This window comes from Galeopterus variegatus, unplaced genomic scaffold (assembly GCF_000696425.1).
Source record: "Galeopterus variegatus unplaced genomic scaffold, G_variegatus-3.0.2 Scaffold5838, whole genome shotgun sequence".
NCBI classification, from domain to species: domain Eukaryota; kingdom Metazoa; phylum Chordata; class Mammalia; order Dermoptera; family Cynocephalidae; genus Galeopterus; species Galeopterus variegatus.
This window is the reverse complement of record NW_007731949.1, coordinates 7996-34089: the sequence shown is the minus strand read 5'-3', so window position 1 is coordinate 34089 and position 26094 is coordinate 7996. Positions and strand designations below refer to the sequence as shown.

The 26094-nt window shown below is 41.1% G+C and overlaps 1 protein-coding gene across 1 annotated transcript in view; it reads left to right on the top strand.

Moving 5' to 3' along the window:
- Positions 1 to 10228, top strand: part of ARHGEF28 (Rho guanine nucleotide exchange factor (GEF) 28) — a gene marked incomplete at its 5' end in the record, with an annotated part of 106704 nt that extends 96476 nt beyond the window's left edge. The window contains one exon of the mRNA XM_008590079.1: positions 9017 to 10228. Within this exon, the coding sequence (XP_008588301.1) occupies positions 9017 to 9180 (164 nt within the window). The remainder of the gene's footprint in view (positions 1 to 9016) is intronic.
- Positions 10229 to 26094: the final 15866 nt, after the last annotated feature.

Here is a 26094-nt window from a genome sequence, read left to right as displayed (position 1 = left end):
CCCTCGGCGGGAGCGCCGCCGCACTTCCCAAGCGGCGCACTATAGCAGTGTGCCACTGGGCCGGCCCCTCTCTTCAGTTTTATCTTATTAGAACTGTTCCTGGTTAGAAGTTGGACCTCTTGGATCCTCTGCTTTTTCTGTCTTTTCTTCTTTCTATTTCCATTTCTTCATATTTTTGTTCTACTTTCTGGGAGCTTTCTGTCCTTAAGCTCCTACTATTCCACTAGTTAAAAACAAAAAAAAATTCAGCTAGCACATTTTTAATTTCCAAGAGTTCTCTTATAGTTCCTATTTTATGCAAACTTGTTTTGTGGCTAAAATGTCTCTTAAATATTTCTGTGAAGAGAGTATTAAGGTTTTTGGAAGTTTTCTTCAGCTTTCTATGTTCCTGAGTAGTGTTCTGTATTTTCCAAGTTAGATTTGTCTGTGTGTTTATTTTAGGCTCCCTCTTTTATATTGCGTAGTATATCTACCATCTTGGATTGGTGTGGGATTGAAAGAAATGAGAGATGCATGCAAAGTATGTAGAACAGTGCCTGGCATTTAGTAAGTACTCCATACGTTGTTTTTGTAATTTTAAAGGTTTTTCGTAAGCCTGGCTATTTACATTTTTAGATCACCTTGAAATACCTTAAAATAAATGCAAATGTTGAAACTTTTTTGAAAACAATGATAAAAATATGAAATGTTAGTGTTCTAAGAAACCTGAGAAATACTTCAAGAATTTTTATGCCTTCATCTGTTTTGATCAGTTTTGAGAAGTGGCCGAAGTAATATGTTAGAAGTGGTAGAGAAACGACTAAAGTTTGTAAACTGCTAAAGTTTGGTATGTATCATTATAAATTAGAGAATATTAGTCCTCTTCATAACAATTCTCTCCCTCACTTGCATTCTGACATACTTTTTCATGGAGGAATGTGCTTGAAGTTATTGTTTTAGCCCAGGAATTGCTAATAATTTATAGCCTATTTTAATCTGTGTCAGAGCCTGTAATTTGTGTACATCTATAGGAGTGAACATCGTCCTGAGTGCCATGGTGGGGAGAAGTTGAGGACTGCCATCTAGTTCAAGTGGCCCAAGTTTACAAATGAGGAAATGGAAGTTCTAGATGTAATGATTATTACCCAAGGTCAATGTTAGTGACTTAACAGGAAAAGCCTTGTAGTGTAATTCTATCTCAACTACATTTTTAGTTTTATTCTGCTAAGAAGACGAGTAGACTAAATAAAATTTTAAGGTCTTTTCTAAATGTAAGAATTCCAAATTGGTGATTCCGCATAACTCTATTTAGAGTAGATAGAATTGTTGAATTAGGTATTTACTAATTCATTCATTCTTTGGATAATATGTGTTGAAACCTACTAGACCTTCAACCTATTATGACCTGAAATTTACTTTGATATTGTTGAGCTAGACATACTACTTTTATTTCCTATTTCTTAAACATTACTTTTTTAGCTTTAAATGAACTCAAAAGACTAAAGAATAGGAATCCAAATTCCAAGAGAACATTACCAATTCATCACTAAGGACAAATTCACACAGGGTATAAAATGAGATATTTTCTAAATTATATTTTGCCTAGGAGATGTTATTAGATTTTTTAGGCAAGAGCAAAGACCGTACCTGAACCAGTATCACTTTTTTATGGGCAGCTATAAACTCAAATGAACCTTATTCGTTTTATGGTATAGGTTCATACAACTTATGTATCTTTCTAAATAGATATAAACCCATACATGCACTAGCCAATGACTTGTCATACAGTTGCATTAAAATTGATCTAAACATAGTCAGCATTCAGATGAGGCCTCTAATTTATTGCCAGTGTTCTGTTTATGTCAGATATATAGAAGCCACACTGCTAGAGCAACAGAGTACCCTTTATAATAATGTAGCCCAAATACATGGAAGGCTATGGACTTCAAAAAAAAAGTTACCGTGGAAGTTTTCAAATATACACAAAAGTTTGAATCCTATCTACCCAATTTCGGTTCAATGCCTTTTCTCTCTTCTCTCACATTGGGTTATTTTAAAGCCAATCCAGGATATCCTTCAAAGTATGCTATGTGGGACACAACACTGTAAAATACACTGAGAAAAGGCTCCTGGTGTGGGGGATGCTGCCGACTGTTTTTTCCCCTGAGAGATTTATAATACATGTGAGCCTATTACAGTTCTGAGGAATCTGTCAATTAAGGAACTTACCCAGTTTCACCAACTTGTTTGATTACTATATTCTTTAATCATTAACACGTGTTAGTACTCTGTTTAGAGAAACACACTGAGAAATGCATCTCAAGGAGGAGGGGAAGGTGGGGGCACTTTGCCCCATGCTCCGTGGAGCTTGCTGAAGTTAACAGTGGCACCCTTCTTGGGAGAAAGCAACATGTGAGAGCAAGTCCAAGTTCAGACAGCAGAGAGGACTGGTGAGTCGTATCATGTCTCCCGTTAATATAATCTTATCTTCATTGCACTGACTGCTTCGATTACTGTGTTTCTTCTCAGCATTACTTACATAGCTAATACAGACTATTCCAAATATATTAATTACTGGTAAGAAAATAAAGTCCAGCTCTCACAATTACAACTTTAAAAAAATTGCAACACAATTTGCTTTCTTATTTTACAGATTTATACATACACACATAAACACACTTCCACCCCAAAGCACACTTCAGTTATTTCAGGTGCTGTGTTAGTACACGAGGAATAAAAAAGAAAATCATAACACTAATTTAGATGGTTTGCTTCAGATATCAACTCCAAATTGGTTTTCATGCCAGAGGCTCACATCCTGTTTGTGGCTCACTATGGAAAATTGAGTTGAGCAAAATTAGGGACAGCGACCAATTTTCCTTTGCTCTAAAGATACCTCGAACTCTGTACAATAAATGTTTTCCATTAGAAGGAAAATGTTATGCATTAATGCTCCTGAGAAAAATAGTGATTGCCAGTAATGCCATCAGGAAATGATTTTTTAAATGTTTCAGAGTGTAAGCATAAATAAATCATTAAATAAGGAATACAACTTAATTTTGCAGAGTTGGAACATTGATGGTAAAGTCATTTTTTTGAGGTGGACTTATTCTAGAAAAGTGTGAATTTCTATTTTAGGAACATGCACAAGGACTGTAGTAATAAGAAGTAGAAGCCAGAACGCTTGATTAAAATAAACAAGAACAGAGCCAAGGCTCAGAAGACACGAAGTTCTGTTTTGTGACCTCCATTGGGGAGGAGGGAATGGGATAAGGCACGGAGAGGGCTGAGCAGGCGTCATCAGTGACCTCAACAGCAGACTCAACATGCTTTGTGCAGCGGGGGCTTCTGGGTGCCCGGCCGTTGGGTGCACCAAGGAGCTGCATTCAGACCTTGACAGTTGATGTTTACAATGAAAGCTATGTTGGTGCTTTTAAAATTAGATAAAGCTTTTGTGTAAAAATGATCATGACTTGAAGTGCTTTCTAGTCAGAAAGTTCAGAAAAAGGCAAAGACTACAGTAGTTAAATACTTTAAAATTATAGACAATCCTTTTCTACTTGTCACTAACCTGTTCTTAATGAAAAGTTACTCCTAGGTTTGCTGTTCATAGGAGGGGAAATGAAGTGCAGATTTTGACTGTGGACATTGTCTTGTACTCATTAGTTAACTTTCCAGACACTATTTTTTGAGGCTCATTTGTGGGCTCACCTCAAATATGTGTTGCTAGGAAGATTGAAGATAGAGGTGTGAGACTTGTCTGGCAATGACCCTAAAAACGTTATTTTAAATTCAACTTGAGGTCATGAATTTGATTGAATTTCTTGAGTATAAAGCAGGTAAAAAAATGCATTTATTTTTTTGTATGTGTGCCTATGGAATCTTCGGTGAATCACTGAGCCCAAACGCAAAATTTTTTTTAAATCCTAAATTATTTTTATATTTATTTTTACTTTTGAACAAATGTTTTTAAAATGCATTTATTTTTTTGTATGTGTGCCTATGGAATCTTCGGTGAATCACTGAGCCCAAATGCAAAATTTTTTTAAAATCCTAAATTATTTTTATATTTATTTTTACTTTTGAACAAATGTTTTATTATTATTATTATTTATAAGCACATTCCTTATTAGAAATTATGATTTTTCTTTATGCCCTTTACCTAACTTATCCCTCCCCAAACCCCCACCCACCCTCCCCCCGTCTCTAGTATCCTTAGGTGTGTTTTCCCCGCCTAAAAGTCCAACATATTGTTTTGGTCTTTTCTTTCTTCCTTTCTTCCTTTCTTTCTTCCCTCCCTCCATCCTTCTTTCCTTTCTTCCTTCCTTGTTAGCAGCCAGTTATGAGTGAGAACATTCAGTATTTCTGTTTCTGTGTCTGGCTTAGTTCACTTAACGTAATTTTCTCCAGACTAATCCATGTTGCTGCAAATGGCAGAACTTCATTCTTTTTTATAGCAGAGTAGTGTTCCATTGTGTATATATACCACATTTCCTTATCTAGTCATCCATTGATGGACACTTAGGTTGGTTCCATATCTTGGCTATTATGAACAGAGCTGCAGTAAACATGGGAGTGCAGGTATCCCTTCCATGTGAGGATTTTCATTCGTTTGGATATATGCCCAGCAGTGGGATTGCTGGATCATGTGGTAGGTCTGTCTGTGGTTGTTTGAGGAACCTCCATACCATTTTCCATAATGCCTGCACCAATTTACAGTCCCACCAACAGTGTAGGAGGACTCCCCTTTCCCCGCATACTCGCCATCATTTGTTGTTCTTGGTCTTTTTATTTATTTTTTTGTTCTTTTTAAGATTTTATTTATTTATTTGTTCATTTGTTTATTTATTTATTTATTATGAATATTCATGAGATACACGGCTGATTGTGTTCTTGGTCTTTTTAATGGCCAGTCTAACTGGGGTGAGATGATATCTCAGTGTGTCTTTTTGTTGTTATTGTTGTTTTTTTGTTTGTTTATTTTTGACAGCTGGCTGGTATGGACTCCAGGACAAATGTAAAAATTCTCATACAATGTTAGAAGTTTGGGAGGCCTTAATGATTTCAGTTCAATCCTTTATGAACTTCATGAAGTGCAGAGAGGGGCAATGACTTGCCCAAAGTTACATTTTATCTGTGGTTTAAAAGATTTCATTCACTTCATAGTTTAGGGGACACTTTATTCATTTAAAATATGACAAATAGTTGCATTTTACACTCTGAGTTTACAGTTTGGCCTTGAAAATAACCAACTGTCCAGGTGGCTCAAGAGGATATCATAATGGTGAGTAGATGGAGGGAAGGCTCATTCTCTTCAGCATTGATTATAAATTCCAATATTGGGTGAGAATGTTGCAACTAAGGGCTAAAGATTGAGAGATTTAGGGACCAGCCTCTGGATATCAGTGTGTCCCTTGGTAGCATGGGATTTTCTGCCCCACATGCCCACAAGAAAAAGGAGCGGTGCCAGCCAAAATGTTTTTTTTTTTTTTGTCTTTTTTCCATGTCCGGCAACGGATCGCAACCCTCAGTGTTGCCCCCGTTCCGGACCGGGGACCGGCCACAGGATTGCAACCCTCGGTGCTGCTCCCGCGCCTCGCTCAGCCAGTGAGCGGGAACCGGTCCCAGCCAAAATGTTGATACTTAGAATTTCCTAAAACTGCATTAGGAGACTAACTTAGATCCCACAGTGGTCCTCATAATGTGAGTATGGAAATTTCTTGTGGAGCCTGAAATTTTAATGTGTGAACAAAAGCTAAGTTATGAAGCAGAAAAACCCTGAACCGAAATTCTGCTTTCCCAATTGGATTACCCAGGCTTTGGAGCTTTTATGTGTTTCACTTTATTTGTCCTTATTTTAAGGTTAATAATGCTCACTCTGTTTGGTTTCCAGAGATATGGTAAGGATCAAATTATTTCTTTATGTCAAGATGGAAAATTGTATTGAGACACTTGGTTGAAAGGTACTTTTTAGTTTGAAGTTTTGTTTCATTATAATAGTATTTGGTTTTTAGCTGACCAAATTATGATTGTATTACTATTTCTTTGCTTATTAAAAATAAAATATTCTATTTTTATGTCCATCAATTTACAGGCATTTTGATCACACTGAAATTGGATGATTAATTTTACTCCTCAAGAATTCTGCTTTCCAGGGCCGGCCTGTGGCTCACTCGGTAGAGTGCGGTGCTGATAACACCAAAGCCACGGGTTCGGATCCCATATAGGGATGGCCGGTTCGCTCACTGGCTGAGCGTGGTGCTGACAACACCAAGTCGAGGGTTAAGATCCCCTTACCGGTCATCTTTAAAAAAAAAAAAAAAAAGAATTCTGCTTTCCAAATCAGTGAAGTTTCATTTTAACATTTTTTTTTCAGTTTAGAATTCTATATGATGACCATACTCTCTAGGATAAAAAGCATGGAAAAAGGTGGTGGGCTTGAGAAATATACAATTGTGTGCTGGAGTTCTTTCAGAGTTGAAATGGAGTAATAAAATCAGACATCACACAATGGTTTCTAATTTCAAAGACAGACGGTCTGACCTTGCCTGCATAGTTCAGGTAGAAACCGAGAAGGAACATGGAGGAGGAAATTGAGTTCCCATCCAGGTGACACACAGTCACAAGGGCCAGCGATACCTTTGGAATTACAACTCAGGACATTCACCTTAAGGCCCTGCAAGCTGTCACTAGAAATATTTTTTTTCCTGTATTTTTATTCTTATTTGAGAAAATTCTGATTTCATCCTTGGTTCTCTATCTTACTGAACTAGAGCCTACAATTTAACTTCAGGTAAAAGAATTCTTTCTGATATACATTTGATTTTATGGTTCTTTTTAGACAAGTCTTCTCTTGAAGCTGTTAAGGGAACTTCCCAGATACCTGCACGCACCAGTGTTTTGGATTCTTTGCTACATGTTTCACACGCCAGCGGAAGGAAAAGTACATGGGTTAAGGGCTTCCAGTGGGCTTGGCATTGCTACATTTGTCAGCAGTCACCTCCCAGCCACCTCATTCAAGGGGTGATTTTTCATTCTCAATGTAGTATTTCTTGTGCCCCGGCTGGACCTTCTGTTGACAAGGAGGTGGCACTGTAGTGGATTAGGTGACCTGTTCAATCTGCCAGTATCTGCTAGATGGAAATTTTGAGTTTTTTTTTTTTTTAAATTGTATAATATTAAATATCAGCAGTTAAACTGGGAATATTTATGTTTAGAGGTGAGATGGCTTCATTCAGTGGCTGGAAAAAGGAACTGAAATTGTGAATGTGTGTTGTGACCACAGACCAGCATACTTTGTCTCCCAATGTGGTAAAATAGCAAAGCAGTCTAGGTCGGGCTTCATTCAGTGGCTGGAAAAAGGAACTGAAATTGTGAATGTGTGTTGTGACCACAGACCGGCATACTTTGTCTCCCAATGTGGTAAAATAGCAAAGCAGTCTAGGTCAATGTGTAGTCTTGCCCTGATAGTGAAATCACTGCCTGGAGGTATTTGTGTTTGCCTGATTAAATGACAGATTTCTAGTTCCATAGTAACTGCTGTGTCAGTTTTGAGAGGCTCAGGATGTCTTTTTTTGCTTATGCTTTTGCCTCTTTTTCTCTCTCTCTGTCTCTCTCTCTCTCATTTTCTATCAACATCTGGAGGGTCAGGTATGGCCTAAACCTTTGAGCAGAGCAGTGGAGTTTAGCACCCCCACCCCCATCCCCCATCACCTTTCCCTGCTTCAGAGGCACAGTTCAGCTCTTGGCCTCCTCCTCCAGGTGACCTTTGTCTGCTTCCTGACTTCTCCTCCCCCATAGACCCTGCCTCTTAGTGGGAGAAGGGATGGAATGAGGTTTAGCAGAGGCCACCACCTCCCCAAAGGTGGAGGCTTATGGGGACACTTTGCCCTTCATTCCTGCCAAGCCTTGCTTTCTACCTTCTCTAGGAACCGAAGATCCTTGTCGGGAGGGGAGGGCAGAAGTCATAAGGATTTTTGTCATTAGAATGCCAGCTGGTATGTATATCCATCTAAATAATAGAGGCTTTGAATAAAATGTGGCAGAGGCTGTAAGGGCCTCTTGTTAATCACTGAAGAAAGAGCAGGTGGGCCTGCCTCCCACCTGGATTTCCATGCCTCTTCTGCATGTTGTTCCAACAGAAGCTGGTTTATAATTTTGCCATACATCTGAGCCTTAGGGAGGGTGGTCAGTGAAGCAAGTGCTGGGAAAATGGTCTACAGCAAGCGCTGAGAAAATGGTTTGCAGCAAGTGTCTTTCTTTCTTCAAATCAACGCCCCCCATCTCCCCTTTAAATCATAATATTAGATGGTTTTACCAGAAAAAGGGGGAGTACACAATGCCCTGCTGTTGCTAAGTAACCAGAAAAAAATAAACCCAGTCCTAGTTGATATTGGCATGATTTTCCCTAGGAACCTGGCTACCTGTGCTACCACGTACTTTGTGTAGTGTTAACAGATTCGCATAATGGTGAGGGTCTCCTTTACTCTTCATTCAACTGTTTTCTCCCCACCCCCTACCCATATTAGTAAAGCCTCAGATACATTATTTGAGTCTGGAGGTCAATTCTTGACTTTGAGATATTCTGCAGGAAGGTGCTCTGCAGATGCAAACATGGTTTATTACACACAGCTGGAGTATATGCTGTATATCCAAGGCCTTGACCCGTTTTTAAAGATAAACGGGCACCTGTTTCTCAGAGGTAGCAGTGATTTAGCACCCTGTGAGTGGTAACCGGTCTTTATCCACTTGACACTTCCCTAGGAGTAGTTTTGTAAAGGTAATTTTTGGCCACAGGGAACATTTGTGCACACAGTCAAACACATCTAAATGATATTGATGAAATTGTTACATGAGGTTACATGTCCATTGTTACATGTCCATCATGTTCCCCTCTCCCCAGGCTAGGCTGTTCTCTCTGTGGCCGACTGTACAGGCACTGCATTTCCTCATCTTAGAGAGCTCTGACCCTCTGAGGCATCTGCCTTGTGGGTCCCAAGCTGACTCTCCTGTAACCTGTACTGTCTGTTTGTTGCAGATTTGGACACCTCCCAGACTGAGTCCCCAACCCCCCACGTCTCAAATGCACACTGCCCTCAGCTGCAGACAATTATGGCAGAAACAAAGCTCAATCTACAGACAGTGACGAGACAAGATGGGGAAACTGGAGACGGAACTGAAGAAAATATTGTTTACCTCTAATTGCATCGTCATGATTTTTCCAAACAAAACAGAAACACTGGCACTTTTGGGAGAAACTCCTTTTTTTTCCCATTCCTTATGTGTGTGATTGTCTGTGTCCAAATTGCTTTAAGAATAATGTTTAATATTTCATGCAAGTTCATTTTTTTGGCATGAGTCTAATTATTAAATTATTGAAAGCAGCTCTGTTTGTATAATCTTTAACTTATCACACCTAATTTCAGATTTCTGCAGGGGAAACTAACTTGAATAAGCAGAAATGTTTTAAAAGTTGTTTTGATTCTGGAATAAAATTCCATACTGCATTTTCTACCAGATCATCTGTATTTCAAAATGCCTTGTAAGATCTAGATGGAGCAATTTGGATTGAAAGAGTGATATTCACAAGGGGTGGACTTTCACAGTTGCAGCAGTTGCTAATCAAGAAAGGTCTTAGTGCCCAAAAACGCAGAGGAGGACATGGGAAGGCCTTTTCCTGGCTAGTTTTTATGTGCTAATTGCTCTTTGGAGCACCAAAGGTGGTGATCGGTTATAGTCACCATTCATGCTGCCTGGGCACCTGTCTGACCTGGTGACCACTCTGCTGGGGAAACAGTCTGGACACGCTTAGGACCTGGACCAAGTTCTTTGCAGACACACTTTCTTGTTCCTAATGCTGGTGGGGTTTCAAGACACAGTTCAGCATCATCTTTCAACATAGCCCAGAGGCGGGAGCTTCCAGCCAGTCCACTTTGGTGTAAATGGTGAAACTCTTTGAGAGCTCTCACTTCTGTCAGGTGGCCTGTCCCTGCTGGCACCTGGAGCACCCACGGCCACCACCCATGCAAAGGAGCTCTTCACTACCATTCTTTAAGGACAGAAACTGCTCACTGTTGGTGATGCTTTCTTCCTGGATATGCTTTTCCACAAAGGAAAACTGGCACATCCTACCTTCAGAGTAATGTGCATCTCCACGTGAGAAAATAAACCAGGAAATGTTTTCATCTTGTTTTTCAGAAATACTTGTGTATGTTTTGGTCAGTGTCAATAAATATCTTTTACCTCATTATTTTACTTTATAATTTTAATATTAAGTGTAGGACCGTAGTGAAACACATTTCATGCACACATACAATCTTACCTTATGAAAATTGAAAATAAAGGAGGACTGTTAAATTCATTTACAATTGCAACACTTAGCAGGAGAGAAATGTAATAAAATGGGGAAAAAAATTCACCCAGATCCCAATGTTGTGTTTTCCTGCTTAAAGTTGTAAACAAAGTCTGTAGTTTAGTTATAGCAATGTTAATGTCCTAGTTTTGATTACTGTATATTGGCCATGAAAGGTGTTAAAATTAGGGGAAGATGGGTGAAGGGTATATGGGAACTCTATTATCTTTGTAACTTCTGTAAATCTAAAACTATTTAAAAAACTGAGCACAGCTATTTGTCAAATGTCTATCTTGGAGCCATCTACTTTTTAAACTATTTGCAAAAATCCACTGTGGTCAAGTAGAATAACACTTACTGATGGATTTTGGACGTGGCTGGCACCATTGTGCACACAATAAGCACCAGCACGAAATAGCCGTGGCCTGGTCTTCCACTCCAGCACTAAGCCCCTGCCCCTTCCCTTTACAGAAGCCTCCTGACTTAGAAACAACTTTCCGGCTTCTGCATCGGCGAAGTTCTCCACCCAGTTACATCAACCTAATGGTCCCTCCCCCCAGTACATTTCATGCCCAACAGCTCATATAAACTCTCCCAAACCCATTGTTGGGGCTGTCCCCCATTTTCAGGGCAGCCCTGGGCTGTCCTTCATTTTGAGCACAGCCCAGCAGATTTCTTTCTTTAATAAAGCTTTAATGGTACCCGACATCTTGGCTCACTTTCTTTTAGTAAGTTGTATATCTAGGTTGTATTTTCACTTAGGCAAGTTACATCTTAGTTTTTAAAGGAAGCCCCCCTCCCCCACCCCCCATTTTTTTGGTACTCTTTTTCTGATTCTTGCTGCTTCTGGCCATTCTTGTCACAATTATATTAATAAGTTCAGTGACTAATCTTTTCACAGAATGGATATAGCTTATTAAAATTCTAGTCAAGCACTTCACCTCCAAGCTGAACTCCTAAATTATAAGATACAACTCCCATTCCTAAAGACATCTAGAAAGAGAAATCTATCTTCCCTCTTTCTCCGATAAAGCCTATTCCAGAATTCTACATCCCTTGAATTTTTCAAAGCATATATATATATATCAGTCAAAAATCCTTGCTCTGATAACTATAAATACCTTCCCCCCCTTTTTTTTCATGACAGTGGATATCGAAATAGTGAAAATATGTAGCAATGTTCAAAATCCCCATGGAGTTCTTTAAAAATATGTGTGCTCAGTTGATTTTCAAGCCCTGCAAAACTGGAGTCTTCATGCAGTCCCCCTGGGGAAGCCTGAGCATTTTCTGAGATACCTCTATTCATAAATTCCTCTTGGTAATTCTCTTATTTAATATTATGACTTTTCATGAATATAACTAAATTTCAAAGCCTTCTGGATAAGTTCTTCCTTTTCACTTTGTTCTCACTGTATAATGAGCTCAGATCCTGCTATGGTCTGAATGTTTGTGTCCCTCCCAAATTCCTATGTTGAGAACCTAATCACCAGTGCATTGATATTAGGAGGTGGGACATTTCAGAGGTGATTAGGTCATGAGGGTGGAGCCGTCATGAATGGGATCAGTGCCCTTATAAAAGAGGCCCCAGAGAGCTCCCTTGCCCTTTCACCATCTGGAGGAAGAAGCAAGAGGACGCCTTGGAAGGAACCAGGAAGTTGACCATCCACAGACACAGAGCCTGCTGGCGCCTTGATCTTGGGCTTCCCAGTCTCCAGAACAGTGGGAGATGTTTCTGTTGTTGTTTATATGCTACTCAGTTTATGGTATTTTGTTATAGTAGCCCAAACAAACCAAGACAGATCTCAATAGAGTCACTCTGTGAATCCAACACAAATTTGCTAATTTTAACAGGGAATCATCCTACTTCCCAGGATCATAAATAAGTTCCCCCAAGAAGATCTACTTTTCTGACCAAGTTAAGAGCTTAAAGGAAACATTCATCCCTACAGAGATTTGTCCTGGGAAGAAAAGTAACATGTTTGCTCTGTCCCTTCCAGGCTGCATGAATTTAGGTGTTATCTCATTTAGAGTCCAAGCTACTCTGCATTTCATCAGGAATGCATTATTGCTGGAGTCATGATACACTTTCCAGCTCACTCACAGTTGAAGCCCTGTTCATTCAGAAAAGGGTAAAAACACTTGGTATGGAGGTGTCCATGTGTTAGGTGAAGAATGTGAGCATAATTATGTCACAGGATGACAGATAAAAAAGTAAAAAGGAATATGTATTGTTTCCTGTGACCTAGGACCACCTTTCAAACTCACAATCAGCCTGAGTTGTTTATGTTCAACCCGCCCCTGTCTTTGTCACTGAGAGACTGCAGAGCACAGCAGTTGAGATTCTGGAGCCATATCTGCCACTTACTGGCTGTATGTCCTTGGCCTGTTACTTCACCTCTCTGTTTCCTCATCTATAAAACAGGAATGATTACCTTATAAGGATTGTTACAAGGGTTAAATGATTAATATATGCAGTGTGCTTAGAACAGAGCCTGGGGCATAGTAATCACTCAGTATATGCTAGTTATTATCATATCATTAACAAAAATTAATTGCTCAGCCTTGTCCCAGTCTTTAGGCAGATTGCTTCTGCATAGCCAGAAATGGTAAATAGGGAATTTGAATGTCTGGAGAAGACTAGTCACAAGACTGCAGTAAGGTTCCATAGGTTAGCTTTCAACTTATTTGATTTCTAAACCTCCTCTTAACTCATGTATTCAGTAAACATTTACTGACTATCTGCTAAAGGCCAAGCAACCTGTTGGGGGAAATAAAGATGAGTAAGCCCGCAAGCTATTAGAGAAGGTGAACACATGAACAGATGATCTAACACAGAGAGGCACAGACGGTGATACAGTGAGGGGCAGGTTGCTATGGGAGCTCATAGAAAGAGCATGTGGGAGGCCAGCTGTGTGTGGAATGGAGGAGTCGTCCTACAGCAGAAAATGCCTGAGGCTTGAAGGATAAAGGGAGAGTGGAGGAAAGATATTCCCAGCAAGGAGGGCAACGTGAGCAAAAGTCTGAAGGTGCGAAACAAAAGGCGTGAGAGACTGGCCCACATTTGGAGGTCCCCTGAACGAGTTCCTCCCCTCTAGATGAAGGTATCCCATGAGAACATTCATCTATTTCTGCCACTTTCAAGGACTCTTATACAAGCAGTGAGGGAACATGGGAACATGGGCGCCCCCCTCTTCTCTTTCTCCTTGGTAACCAATCAGGTTCCATGTAAAGCCAGGCTGTGGAGGAATATTTGACTCCACACGGGGATGCTGTCTTAAAGTGTGCCCAGATGCCCCCTCATCCCCTCACATTTCCACACCGACTTCTACCATAATGTGGATCTGGTCAAGTGGTTATTTGGATATCTTGATCTTAAGCCACACTACTTGATCCAAAACCACAAGAACCCAGAGTAAAGGGGACCCTTGGATTGCCTGAAGATGCTTATTGGAATGGAGGGGTCCAGAAGAATGCCTCAGGGTGCTGCTATGGGATGAATGGATGACTTGCCTGAAAACCCACAGGCAGGATTGTAAGTGGAGAAGAAAAAAGAAAAAGGACAGACTCTGCTCTTCTGCTTTATTTTCTTTATTAACCCTGGTTTTGTCCCCAGCTCCCCATTTTAATCTACCACTTTGGGCTGTGTGGAGAATGGAAAAAAAAGGTGTGGGGGGGACACATGGAAGGAAGATTCTAGAATGATCTTATGATTGACGTGAGGAGTTTACTGTGTTCTTTCCTAACTACCTCTCATGCATGGATGTCCCTCTACCAGTGTGAGAGAGCCAGTAAGAAGATCTGTATAAGTCAAACTGATGTGGGCTCTGCTTACTGAATGCCCCCCAGGACCACAAGTTTGCGCAACACCAGGGGCATCATTCCTGTTGTATGGAATTGTGCTCCAGAGCACGCACACTCATAGAATCAGATGTGAGTAGAACCTCCTGGAGTTGTACAATCCTGCAACCCTGCTTCTGAGCTAAGTTTGCTTTTATATGAAATGAGACTCATAGTAATAGCCATGCCTTGGAGGGCTATTGTGAGAACTCCACGAGTTTAGGCCAGTAGAGTAAATGGCACATGGAGAGCACTGTAAAAATGAAAGCAGTTGTTATATGCTGGTGATAGAGGTAGGGAGAAGGCAGCCTTGGGCATGCTGAAGAATCAAAATAGCTGGGGCATCATTACTTCAGTTTTTCACAGCCCATTTTCCTGTGCCATGAGAGATGTCCACGATCAATGCCTTCCATGATTCTGGTCTCAGAGTAAGAGCTTCATGGTACTTATTGAATGAGGGGATGAATGGATGAACAAGAGTCTTTGGAAATCTGAGATCGAAGAGTCACAGAGCTAAAACTAGAACCTTGATTCATTACATTTCTTTGCTTCTGGCTGGTGAGTTCAAAGCAATCACTTTAGGTTGTTGACCGAACATCATTTCAGGTGAAGTAACTTGAAGGAGATCACAGTTCAGTAGATCCATAGAAGCTTCATGGCTGAGAACCTTCAACATTCCATTAATTGAATTCTAGTTGTTTGCCTACCAATAAAAATCTTCGAAAGCCAGAAAGTCAGAAGTTTTACATACTACTAGCAGCCAAGAGTCTTATAACAATTGCCCAAGGACAAAGAATGCACTTGGTGAGAAATTAGGATTATATTTTCTTTGCTAATTTCATATTTTACAGTTACATTACAGAACTGTCCCTTATTCCTGCAAGAGCCCCAATCCCCATATACCCCAATGACTCCTCATTTGTTCATAGGCCTGGGGACCGCCCATGGGCTCCTGGCTCAACCTGGCTCTATCTGCAAGCAATCCAGGGATAATTTGTCCCCAGGACTAATGCCTTGAGGCTCTACAAAGTTCTAGTCACTGGGAAAAGTTTCAGAGGCTTCTTGTTTAGAGGCTCAATTGAGTGCCCCAATTTTACTTCATTTAAGGGATTTGATTTATTTACTAAAATGCATTTTTCCTTACCTAATAATTTGTCTAAATTCTTTTCTTCTGTCTCCTCAGCTGGTTTTGGGTTGTTTGCCTGTTCATAGAAAGAAGCAGTGGGGGTGGGGGTGGGGGGGGGGAGGAGTAGCTAGAACTCCAATGAATGGTTTGCTTCGTGTTAGCAACCCAAGCTGAACATTTAATGATGGAAGCCGATATGGACTGAAATGCCATATGGAGGTAAACACCTTGGTTTTGTTTTTCCATGCTGTCTTTACCGCTACTTACCCCAGCCTCCACACCCTGTATAATGTCTGAGCAGGTTTTCTGAGTGGTTGCCAGTGCTTATTTTTATAATCTCTAACATAACAGCTTCAAATACAAACACAAACATAGCCAGCTTCAATGAGGGCATCTGCATAGGCCATGGAGCTGACACAGGCTCTCAGAAATGTGCTTGCCATTTCCCTTGGCAGCTTCACAGCCTCCGTGGAAAGCCTTGGCCCACCTCTTTGCTGCTGGCAGGCTCTGATTTGGGTAAGACGTTGGCAGGTGCTAGCAAAGGACAATAGGCTTTTAATTAAGGTCTGTGGAGCCAAAGCTCAGGAAACACCTCCTGAAGATGTTTCTTTTAAATGCTTGCAGTTCTACTGACTGCCCTGCACACACTACAAACAATAACTGTGTGCTCCATCAAGGCAACTGTGGTCATTAATCTTCTGTAGTGCAGGAATTTCTTGTAACATAAAGGTAGTAATGGGATTTTTCTTCTTCTTTTTTTTTTTTAGCACTAGCTTGAAAAATTAGAATTAACTTCTATTCCTAGTTTGGGGCAGTTGTTTTTACTATGGTGATGCTGAATGTGATTGTATAACTTGATCTTTCCATGCAGACACTCTCCGTGCAAAGTTCTCATTATATCCGACACTAGAATTAATGTAAACATATTTTGGTAATGGCCATAGTTTGAGTCACTCACTCAGAGGAAGATTTTCTAATGTGGAGTCTAAGCCTGTTAAGCATCGTTGCTATGGAGACTGTGAGATTTGGATTAATTAAGGCCCGAACAGATGTTGTGAAGTGTGCAGAAAGCACTGTTTTCTGTTAGTAATTAAAGAGGGTATGTGTGTACGTGAGAGAGGAGAAAAAATAGAGACAATCAGAGACAAAGAAATCAGACAGAAGGACGTGCTTGGCACTGGACATTTCCTCCAGTAAAACTAACTGCTGATAACTCTGCTGACACGACTTTACTTTCTCTCCCACCCATGCCAGACAAAGTAATTGCTTGAAATAGCCAAGCAGTTCATCCGTTCTTCCTTTATTGGTCTGATTTATAAGTGGCATTGGAATATACAAAAGCTTGTTCTTGGATCAGTGGGTTCAAACGACCCATCTGTCTGAACACTCAAAAATCAAACTGGACTGTGTAAATGGCTTTTAAACTACCTGGCAGGGAGGCCAAGTTTGCAGAGTGGAGCTATATTAGTTATCCAACCTACCGGGAGTATTGTTGTCAGTGAATTGGTAGCCAAGAGAGAGATCAGCTGCCCGACTGCCATGGAGAGATTGTCATGGGAATGCCCTCAAGATCAGAACGTGAATGAAACCTCAATCTGGTTCATCTTTAATTTGGAGAATGTTTGCTTCAGTTTGAACTAAATCTTTTTATTTCTAAAACACTGTATTTCTATTTTCTCTTGAATAAAATATTAATATTAGGTTTAGGTTCATGTTCAGTAAATTAGGTTCCATTTGAATTTTGCTTAGTGGCCCCAGCGAGTAGTGTCCCCCTGTTGCCTCCTCCTGTTCAACAGAAAGCAATAAATGGTTTGAAAAATGTCTAAAGACTTTCTGCTGGGTTGGCAGCAATTTTACTTGAACTGGTAGCTTTTGAAGCATGATAATTTTTTCTTTGTCTCACAGCTGTGAAAGTGAGGAGGCATAAAAACAGGGAATTGGAGAGCATCACAGAGGTACTTGGTTTCCTAGGGGACAGTGTCCTAGAGGCGCAAACTCAATCTCTTCCCACCCACAGACCACGGAGGGTGAGTGAGAATGTAATGGTGTAGTTGGGAGTTGTGTGCCCTGTGAGGGAGAGAGAGAGAGAGAGAGAGAGAGAGAGAGAGAGAGAGTGTGTGTGTGTGTGTGTGTAAGAGAGAGAGAGGAGAGGGAGAGCGCACACACTCTCAACTAAAGCTCTGTGTCTGATCATGCACATAAGCCTCCCCTTGTCTTCGGGGGTGAGGACACACCCCCAGGTCTGATTTTTCCCCAGCCTCACCATGCCCTTGCAGCCTGGTTCTGTAGGGCATCAGTCTATGAATGGAGCAGGTTTTTTCTTTTTTTAATAAAAACTAGGTGAAGGCTGAAGGCTGCAGGCAGCACACTTATATCTTAGAGAAGGTCAGTCGCCTTTCAATTGTGTGCTGTTGAGAGACAGATAAAGAGGGATAAATTGGATCAATATGTACTTATCACCATCTGGGGGGAAAATTCAAGTTTGTATCTTCATTTCTGCATTGTCCTTTGCAGATGTGACCTGTAGTTCACTCACCTTAAATTTGATTGTTGAATCTGTTGTATTTTCCACCTTTCCTCTTATTTGAGGATTATCACCATTTATCTCGTGGGAGAAAGCACTTAGTGAGTTTACAGAAATAGAAAGGAATAGTATTTGCCTTTTGAAAATACTGTGATTGAGTTCTGTGTCTCTTAATAAAAAAACTGATCTTTTAAAAATATAATTCTGTCTGCCTTTCCTTTCTCCCCATCACATACAGATAAAGGGGAGAGTATATTCTGGGTAATTTGTTTACTGAAAAAGAAAGTGGAATGGGAGAAAAAAACAATAGTGGTTCAATACCTTTGAAGGAACTTTTGTTAAATGATTTAGTAAAAAAGCAACAATAGAAACCTTGAAGCAAATAAAACAGAGCCAGTATGGGGAGTTAATTAATGAGAAACATCTACCTTTCCCCTGAATCATCAAATTTTGAGAAAAGATTTTACTCTTGGCAAATGTTAGTACTTAATCTTTCTCTGTGCGTGTGTGCACGTGCACACGTTTGCATACATACACACTATTTGTGGTCATTTCAGTATACCTCCTGCCCCAGGAAAAAACTTTACTATTTTCCTTCCCTTGTGTCCTTCCATATGTTAGCACGAGGCCAAAAGAACCCAATAACCCAATTGCCACCATGCTATAGACACAATCTACCACCCGCTGTCTTAGTCTTTTGGGGCTATGACTGAGTAGCTTATAAACAACAGAAATTTATTTCTCACAGTTCTGAAGGTTGGGAAGTCCAAGATTAAGGTGCTGGCAGAGTCAGTGGCTGGTGAGGGCCTGCTTTTTGTTCACAGATGGTGCCTTCTAGCTGTGTTGTCACATGGTGAAAGAGGCAAGGTAGATCTCTGGGGTCTTTTTTATAAGGGCACTGATCACTTTCCAAAGGCCCCACCTCCTAATATCATCACATTGGAGGTTAGGTTTTTAACATATGAATTTGGGCGGGAGAGAGGGACATGAACTCTCATACCATAGCACCCACCAAACCAAGAAGACAGAAAGCACAGAGATATTATGTTGTATTTCTTACTAAGCCATCGGTCAATAGTGCAGGATTTAGGTCCTCTCTGTCATCCGTCCATCGACCACTCATCCAACATAAAGTTAGGGAATGTCTGCCATGCCTAGCACTCTACTTGACATGGGAACAAAAGATGTCTATCCTAAGATATCTGCCATCCACAAGGTCACCATTTGTGGAGCCAGTCAAGATCTATATCTGCAGTGAAGGAATAATACAGTTTGAGCAGCATCACAAAGCAGTAGAACCCAACAATAAATTGAGCAGCCCAAGCACACATGCAGTTTCAGGAGGTGAGATTAGTGGGGAAAGCTCTGAGAGTGGAGATGTGAGATTAGTGGGTGGCAAGTACTTTGGTTCGTTTTTTGTCAGTGTTGGGATTTTGAGTTTTTTGGTTTAAACTAGTCTCAACAGGGGCAGACATGCCTTCATGGGGCATTTGGAAATGTGTGAAGGCAGTTTTGGTTGTCACTGTAGGGGCAGAAAGTGATGGTTCTTCCTCACCTATCATAAAGGTCATGGCTGACACTCCTATAGCAAAAGACAGGTCAACAAGAGAAAAGTATAACAGATTTATTTAATCAAAGTTTTACAGGATGTGGGAGCCTTCATATATGACAACCAGAGACCCAGAGAAAACTGTCTGTTTTTATGCTTAGTTGTGATGAAGAGTGAACAGCCGTGTAGAACTGTGATTGGACAGAAGGGTCTGACCTAATGCTAACAGACTGAGCGGGGGGGTGCCCAGGCAGGCCTGTCTGTTCAGATTCTTCTTGGCCTCTCTGTGTAGCATTGCTTCCTCCTGAGTGTAGGACAGGGCCCCTCTGGAATGAGGGTCTTCAAAGGAGAAGGGAGAAGGGAGCGAGAGACCTTTCTAGATTTTATGGCTGACTTTGGGGGAGAGGGTTTCTAGTTTCTATGACCCATCTTGGTGAAGAGAAATTCTGGTTTCTATGACTTGCTTCGGGGGAGGAAGAGGGATGGGAGACTGGAGAATGGAAGAAGGTAAGATAGACATTGCTTTTGAGGCTTTCTAATCTCCTTCAAAGTACTCAGCACACCAAGGCACCATCCTGTGGGGTATCATGTTCTGAGCCCCGACATCACGATAACTGGGAAGCATTACTGGCATTTAGTGGACAGGAGCAGCAGGGAAGCTAATGGTCCTGCAGTGAGTGGGATAGTCCTGTCCAAGAACAGTTGTCAAACCCCCAAATCCCATTGAGAAACACTGATTGAATTCCAGCTTTTAAAAGTATCGAGGATATTTTATACAATGTGAATTCAAAGGTGGGAAAGCATTTAAAAACCTTTTATGTGACTATTTATAGATACCGGTAATTTGGAGCATCTTGATTTTTAACCGGAATTCAGATTTTTAAGGAGAGTATCACAATAATCCAAAGAGGCACCTTAGTGCAAGCATTCTTAGAAAAATAATTTCCTTAACAATGTGAACTAAAAAGTGATAGACAGGACCAACACAAAGGCAAAGTTAAAGAGGCTCTGACGTTTAAAAAAAAAAAAAAAACACATTCTGACTTTAGCTGACATTTAAATTAGAAAGCCCAGCAGTGTAGCAGGGAGCTGATTGATTTGGAAAGCATGAATCTGAGATAATGAGGGCTCTGCCATGCTCTTCCTGGCGATGGGTAATAAATGATCCATTCCTGGCCAAAAGCAAAGAAGATGAGGCAGTTTCTGCGTTTGAACTGCAGAAATTTGCACTGCATTGAAACTAAAAGTCTTCTGCTCACTGTAGCATATTTTTATATTAACCTTGATAATGAACGGGAAAAAGAACCTGGTAGGCATTTCATGTGTCAGAGACATTAATGGTTAGTTTCTTAGATTTCCCAATATACTTTAGCCTTGTAGACAGCCAAGTAAAAATTGATTCTGTAAGTGGGTTGGTCCTGCCTTGACCTGCCAACTGTGGGAGGTTTGAAAACTCAGGTCAGAAAGCTGAAGTGACCCACCCTCCTCTGGAAATTTATCATCTGTTTTGGGAAGTGCTGGCTCTGCATGGCCATGAGGCAGAGGGAATCAGAAGGCTGTGTGTGGGTGGGAGGAGACACTGACGGAGAGCAGGGCCTCAGGCCCCTCTTGGTTTTCCCCTTCCATAAGATGGTGGAATAGTAAAGCCCACCCTCTCACTGAAGATTAATGAAGTGAGACTTGTGAGGGACTTTAAGTCAAGGATCAACTCCAAGTACACTAAATCCTTCGGAATGGAACTACTCCGGGGGTATTTATCTGGAAGCCAGATCGACAGAGGCCTTTTGAAAGCCCCAAATCAAAATTACCCGGGCAAGAGAATACTTGGATTTTTGCAGAAAACATAGATACTCATTTCATTTGTCAAAGGGAGATAAAAACATGAGAGGGCTGTCCCGCGAGTCACATAAAGAGGCACAATATTTGGTTGACAATAAGGTTTGTCCTTTTAATCAGATTTCATTCATTAGTCAAAATAACTTCAGTTCTGACTCTTGTTATGAAGCCATTGGAATGAGATTTTGTGCTGCCAGATTACCTCCTGGTACTTCTCTTTACAGGATATGCTGCTCCTAAACTTGTAAAAAAAAAAAAAAAAATCCGTTACAAACCTGGGGTATCTACAATGGCAAAAAAGAGTGAAGCAAAACAGTCCTTTCAGTCCCTGAAGTGTGGCATATATTATCTTAACTGGACAATTTCTAAACAGATCTATGTGGCATAACTCTTAGGGTATTTATCTCAATTTGCTCCTTGGAGAAATACTTAATTATTTTTTTTTGTGCTTCTTGAGTTGGTTGCTGTTAAACTGTGTCTGAAAATAAACTCTTTCATCCTTGATTTTCCCTCTGGGATCCATCAAGAGATTGACTTTCAGGCAGCTAATGAAAGACAAGGGTCCATCAACATTGTTTAAGGAACCATAGGAAATATGCTAATTGCCAGAGGCTCTGAGTGCTGGCAGCCTGTGCAGCCCACTGGGCATAACCATCCCACCCTTTGCTCCAACCCTGACTGCAAAGAAAGAAAGGTGCTTTGGGGGACTGTGGCATTCTAACAACTGCCAGTAACAAGCCTGCTGATAGACTCATCTGGGCAACATCGCATTACAAAGTAGCGTCTAGGAATGACTGGCATAATTCCAGTGAGCAGAGCTTCGCTGCTGGCTCTGCTCATATGCAGTGTTAGGGTTTATGCTGCCCATGAAAACACTTCGCCTTCAATACGCTCAACAGAGTTTATATCGAAGTACCAAAGTACTCCTCTAGGGTGACAGTCCGACGGTGCCTACAAAGCACTGGGGGTGAGTGGGGTAACCGGTGGCGGGGTGGGATACTGAAGAGATTTAAGGTTAACTCATCTGGAATTCATTAGACGGGAGTGTATCAACTGGGATGTGTCAGAGAGAATCCTAGCTTCTGAGAAAGAAATTTACCCACATCATTTTCTCTACTTCATAGAAATAGCTTAAATAAGATACAGCAGAACCAGGGGCCTTAGCAAACCTAAGTGAGTGTAGAAGGCAGCACAAAACGGTGGCTATGAGTTCTAGAGTCAGACTACCTGGATTGGAAGCCCAGTGCCACTGCTTACTACCTGTATGAGCTAAAGTTATTAACCTTTCTGAGCCTCAATTTTTCATCTGAAAGTTGAGGATAATAATATCTACCTCTGTTATAGACTAAATATTTGTGTCCCCCACAAATTCGCATGTTAAAATCCTAATCCCCAACGTGATGGTGTTTGGAGGTAGGGCCCTTGGGAGGTAATTAAATGAGGTGTTGAGGGTGGGGCCCTCATTATGGGATTACTACCTTGTAACAAGAGAAGACATGAGATCTGTCTCTCTGATCTGTACCATGTGAGGATGCAACAAGAAGTCAGCAGTCTGCAACCCAGAAGAAGGCCCTCACCAGAACCTGACCAGGCTGGCACCCCGATCTCACTTTTAGCCTCCAGAACTGTGAGAACTAAATTTCTGTTGTTTATAAGCCTCCAGTTTATGGTACTTTATTATCGCAGCCCAGACAGACTAAGATAACCTCATAAGGTTATTTTGAGGTATATGTAAAGCTCTTAGAGAATGTGTAGCAAACCCACAGCAACCTTTCCTGATTATGTTAATAGCTGGAGCTTGTTATTTGGAGCTTACTTTCTGATACTTCACTTGCTTAATGGCATTTACTATCCCCTCCACTCCCTTGATATGAATTTTATCCATAGAGGTTCTTTTACCTGAGAAATTAGAAGTGGATTGAAGATCCCTCATTAATTCCCACAGTATCATTAAGAAGTAGATAAGAGAACAGGTATAAGCCAGTTTCCCGCAGTGGAAAAGGAAAGAGGTTCTTCTAATAGAATCATCGTCAAAGACGGAATGATGCTGGGTGTTCCTAGGTCATCACCAGCTGGCTGGTTTCTCTGGCCTTCTGCCACCTAGCTTTTTTCACCATGGCTAGGTTCACAAACTTAGTGACTTCTGGGAAGTGCTGATGGCTTAAATCACCACCCCTCAAGAAAGGATGATAAAGGGAAGAGGGAATGAAGACAGCTCAAGTTGCCATCACTTGAGAGATGCGCAAGCATGAAATTTTTTGGTTTTCCACTTAGGAACTTCTGCTAGCATCCCCACAAAAACCCTGCAGAGCACAAGGGAATGGCATTTGCATTGCTTTGGTGAAAGCTACCTCCTGGGCAAGATGCTAATTTTAGGAGGAATACGACCTTCTTGTTCCAGGATATTACACATAATCAAGAGAGGTGAGACACTGGATGTTAGTTTAACACACAACAAGATTAATTTGGTTTCACTCCATTTCCCTGGGCCAAGATTGATAAATCCCAGACTAGACTTACATTTGACTAAATGACTAAAGAAACTAGTCATTTCTCAAGAGTAGGAGCTTTGGGATGGCTCATACTCGGGTATCATATGAATTCTTGTTGGTTCTGTCTTCTGACCCAGTGGATTCTCAGCTACACAAAGCTAGCCAATGGCAGGCAGCACGATAAATCCCAGACCTCCAGGCAAGATAAGTCCTAGAATCAGCGTGGGAGATGGGTTAATAGATGAAGGATTGGAGGGTGTGCTTAATGTTTGACACACATAACAGTTGGTGTGGCTTCATACTGGGAGCTGGAATTAGTGAACAGGTCAAGGTCAAAACTGAGATCTGGTGAGCATGTAAGGACCACCATTCTTCAAGCACTTGCTGTGTGCTATGCATTGTGCTCATGCTTCAGAGGCAGTATTTCTGCAGGTATTATTATTATCCCCAGTTCACTCATGAGTGGACTTGATTGACTCATTAATTGAGCCCAATACCTTTTCTGAAGCCAGTAATTCCTACAGAATCATCCACTTATATTTTAAGGGCTAAAGATCTCATTCTCTTGGACCAAAATGAAGTTGCCCAATGGCCCTTGTTACATCTCCCCACTATGCTCGGGTTACAGTGGTATATACTTAACTACTTCAGCAGCTTCCATGTTACCACTGCAGTTTGTTTATGCAACATGGGCTACTCACCCTACTCTAGCTGAGCTGATAAACTCTGCAGATCCCAATGCAAAGAGTGAGCCATGTGTGGCAACTTGGGAGCCCGGGAGATGTAGAGCCCAGAAGATGAAAGAGAGGAGTGGGCCTTTGATTTTACCGAAGAAAGTTGGCACGTTTGTGCAGATTTTTCTGTGAGATGACATAACGCTTCCCAGTAGCAACATGCAATCTGGCTGCAGTGCTGTTGGTATCGCTCAGCTTCCCACTGGGAAAAGCAGCAGGCAGACCAGGCTCAGCCAAACGCCTCCAGACACTTTGGCCTCAACTGCACCCAGTGTGTGCCTTGCTGGCCCTCTGCAGAAGGACATGTTCTCTCCCTGGTTCTGTAAGACCCTTCTGCTGAAACCAATTAATATTCTCCTTCATAAGAGCCATTTGAATGTCCTGGAAACCTAACATGTCTTTTTCAAAAAAAAAAAAAAAACTGTTTTATTTTGAATGAGAAAGTCTCCTCCTGCCAAGAATTCTTTTCCAACCTGAAACTCAAAAACCACAAGCAAAGTAAGAGTTGTCCCAGGACCAAACCAAACCACCTCCCATATTTACCTAAAATGAAACCATCAGCCACCCAACAAAGCTAGCCAATGGCAGGCAGCATGATAAATCCTGGACCTCCAGGCAAGACAAGTCCTAGAATCAGCGTGGGAGATGGGTTAATAGATGAAGGATTGGAGGGTGCGCTTAATGTTTGACACACATAACAGTTGGTGTGGCTTCATACTGGGAGCTGGAATTAGTGAACGGGTCAAGATCAAAACTGAGATCTGGTGAGCATGTAAGGACCACCATTCTTCAAGCACTCGCTGTGTGCTATGCATTGTGCTAATGCTTCATAGGCAGTATTTCTGCAGGTATTATTATTATCCCCAGTTCACAGATGAGTGGGAGGAGGCTCAGAGAGGCTGAGAATTTGCTCAGTGTCATTCAGTGGTGTACTTAAGAGTCTATCAATGTCTGGCTACTGCAAAGCTTGGGCATGATTGTAAGTGTATGCTGGACTGCACTTGAGTTAGAGATAGATAAAACAGCTTACTGTGGGCCTTGTACTACAGAGTACCTGCTCAGGGAGCATTCGTAGTGTTTTACTGTCAAATTCAATGCCAAAATGTTTATTATTCTTGCAAATTAGGGATAATAATAGCTAATATTTATTGAGCATTTATCAGGTATAAGACATTATATTGAGCACCTTAAAATACGTGACTTCATCTAACCACTACTGAATGGTAAGTGTTATTATCTTTATTTTACAGAAAAGAAAACGGAGACTTGGAAATGTAATATAACCTGTCCAAGCTCATGTGATATTAGGTCGAACCATATGAAGTTGCCTTTTGTGGGTCAAAACCAATCAAACATATTTTAATTCAATATTAATAGCAAAATTGGGACTTGAGTCCAGGTCTGGCAACTAACTAATTAGCAAAGGAATAGTCTATAGTGCAAAGTTGGATTCAATGGTCTTTGATGTCGGCTGGAAAACAATGCCTCAGATCAGGGAGAATAAACTATTGGAAGCCACTCATGGTGGCTTTACAGTGTATGGATCAAAATGTGCTTCTAGAATGAACAGACGCAGAAGATGGTTGGAATGCTGTCTAGCTGGTGGAATTTAGACTCAGCTCTTGGATATCAAAACACACTCTCCTTCTCCCGTCTTCTTGTTGCT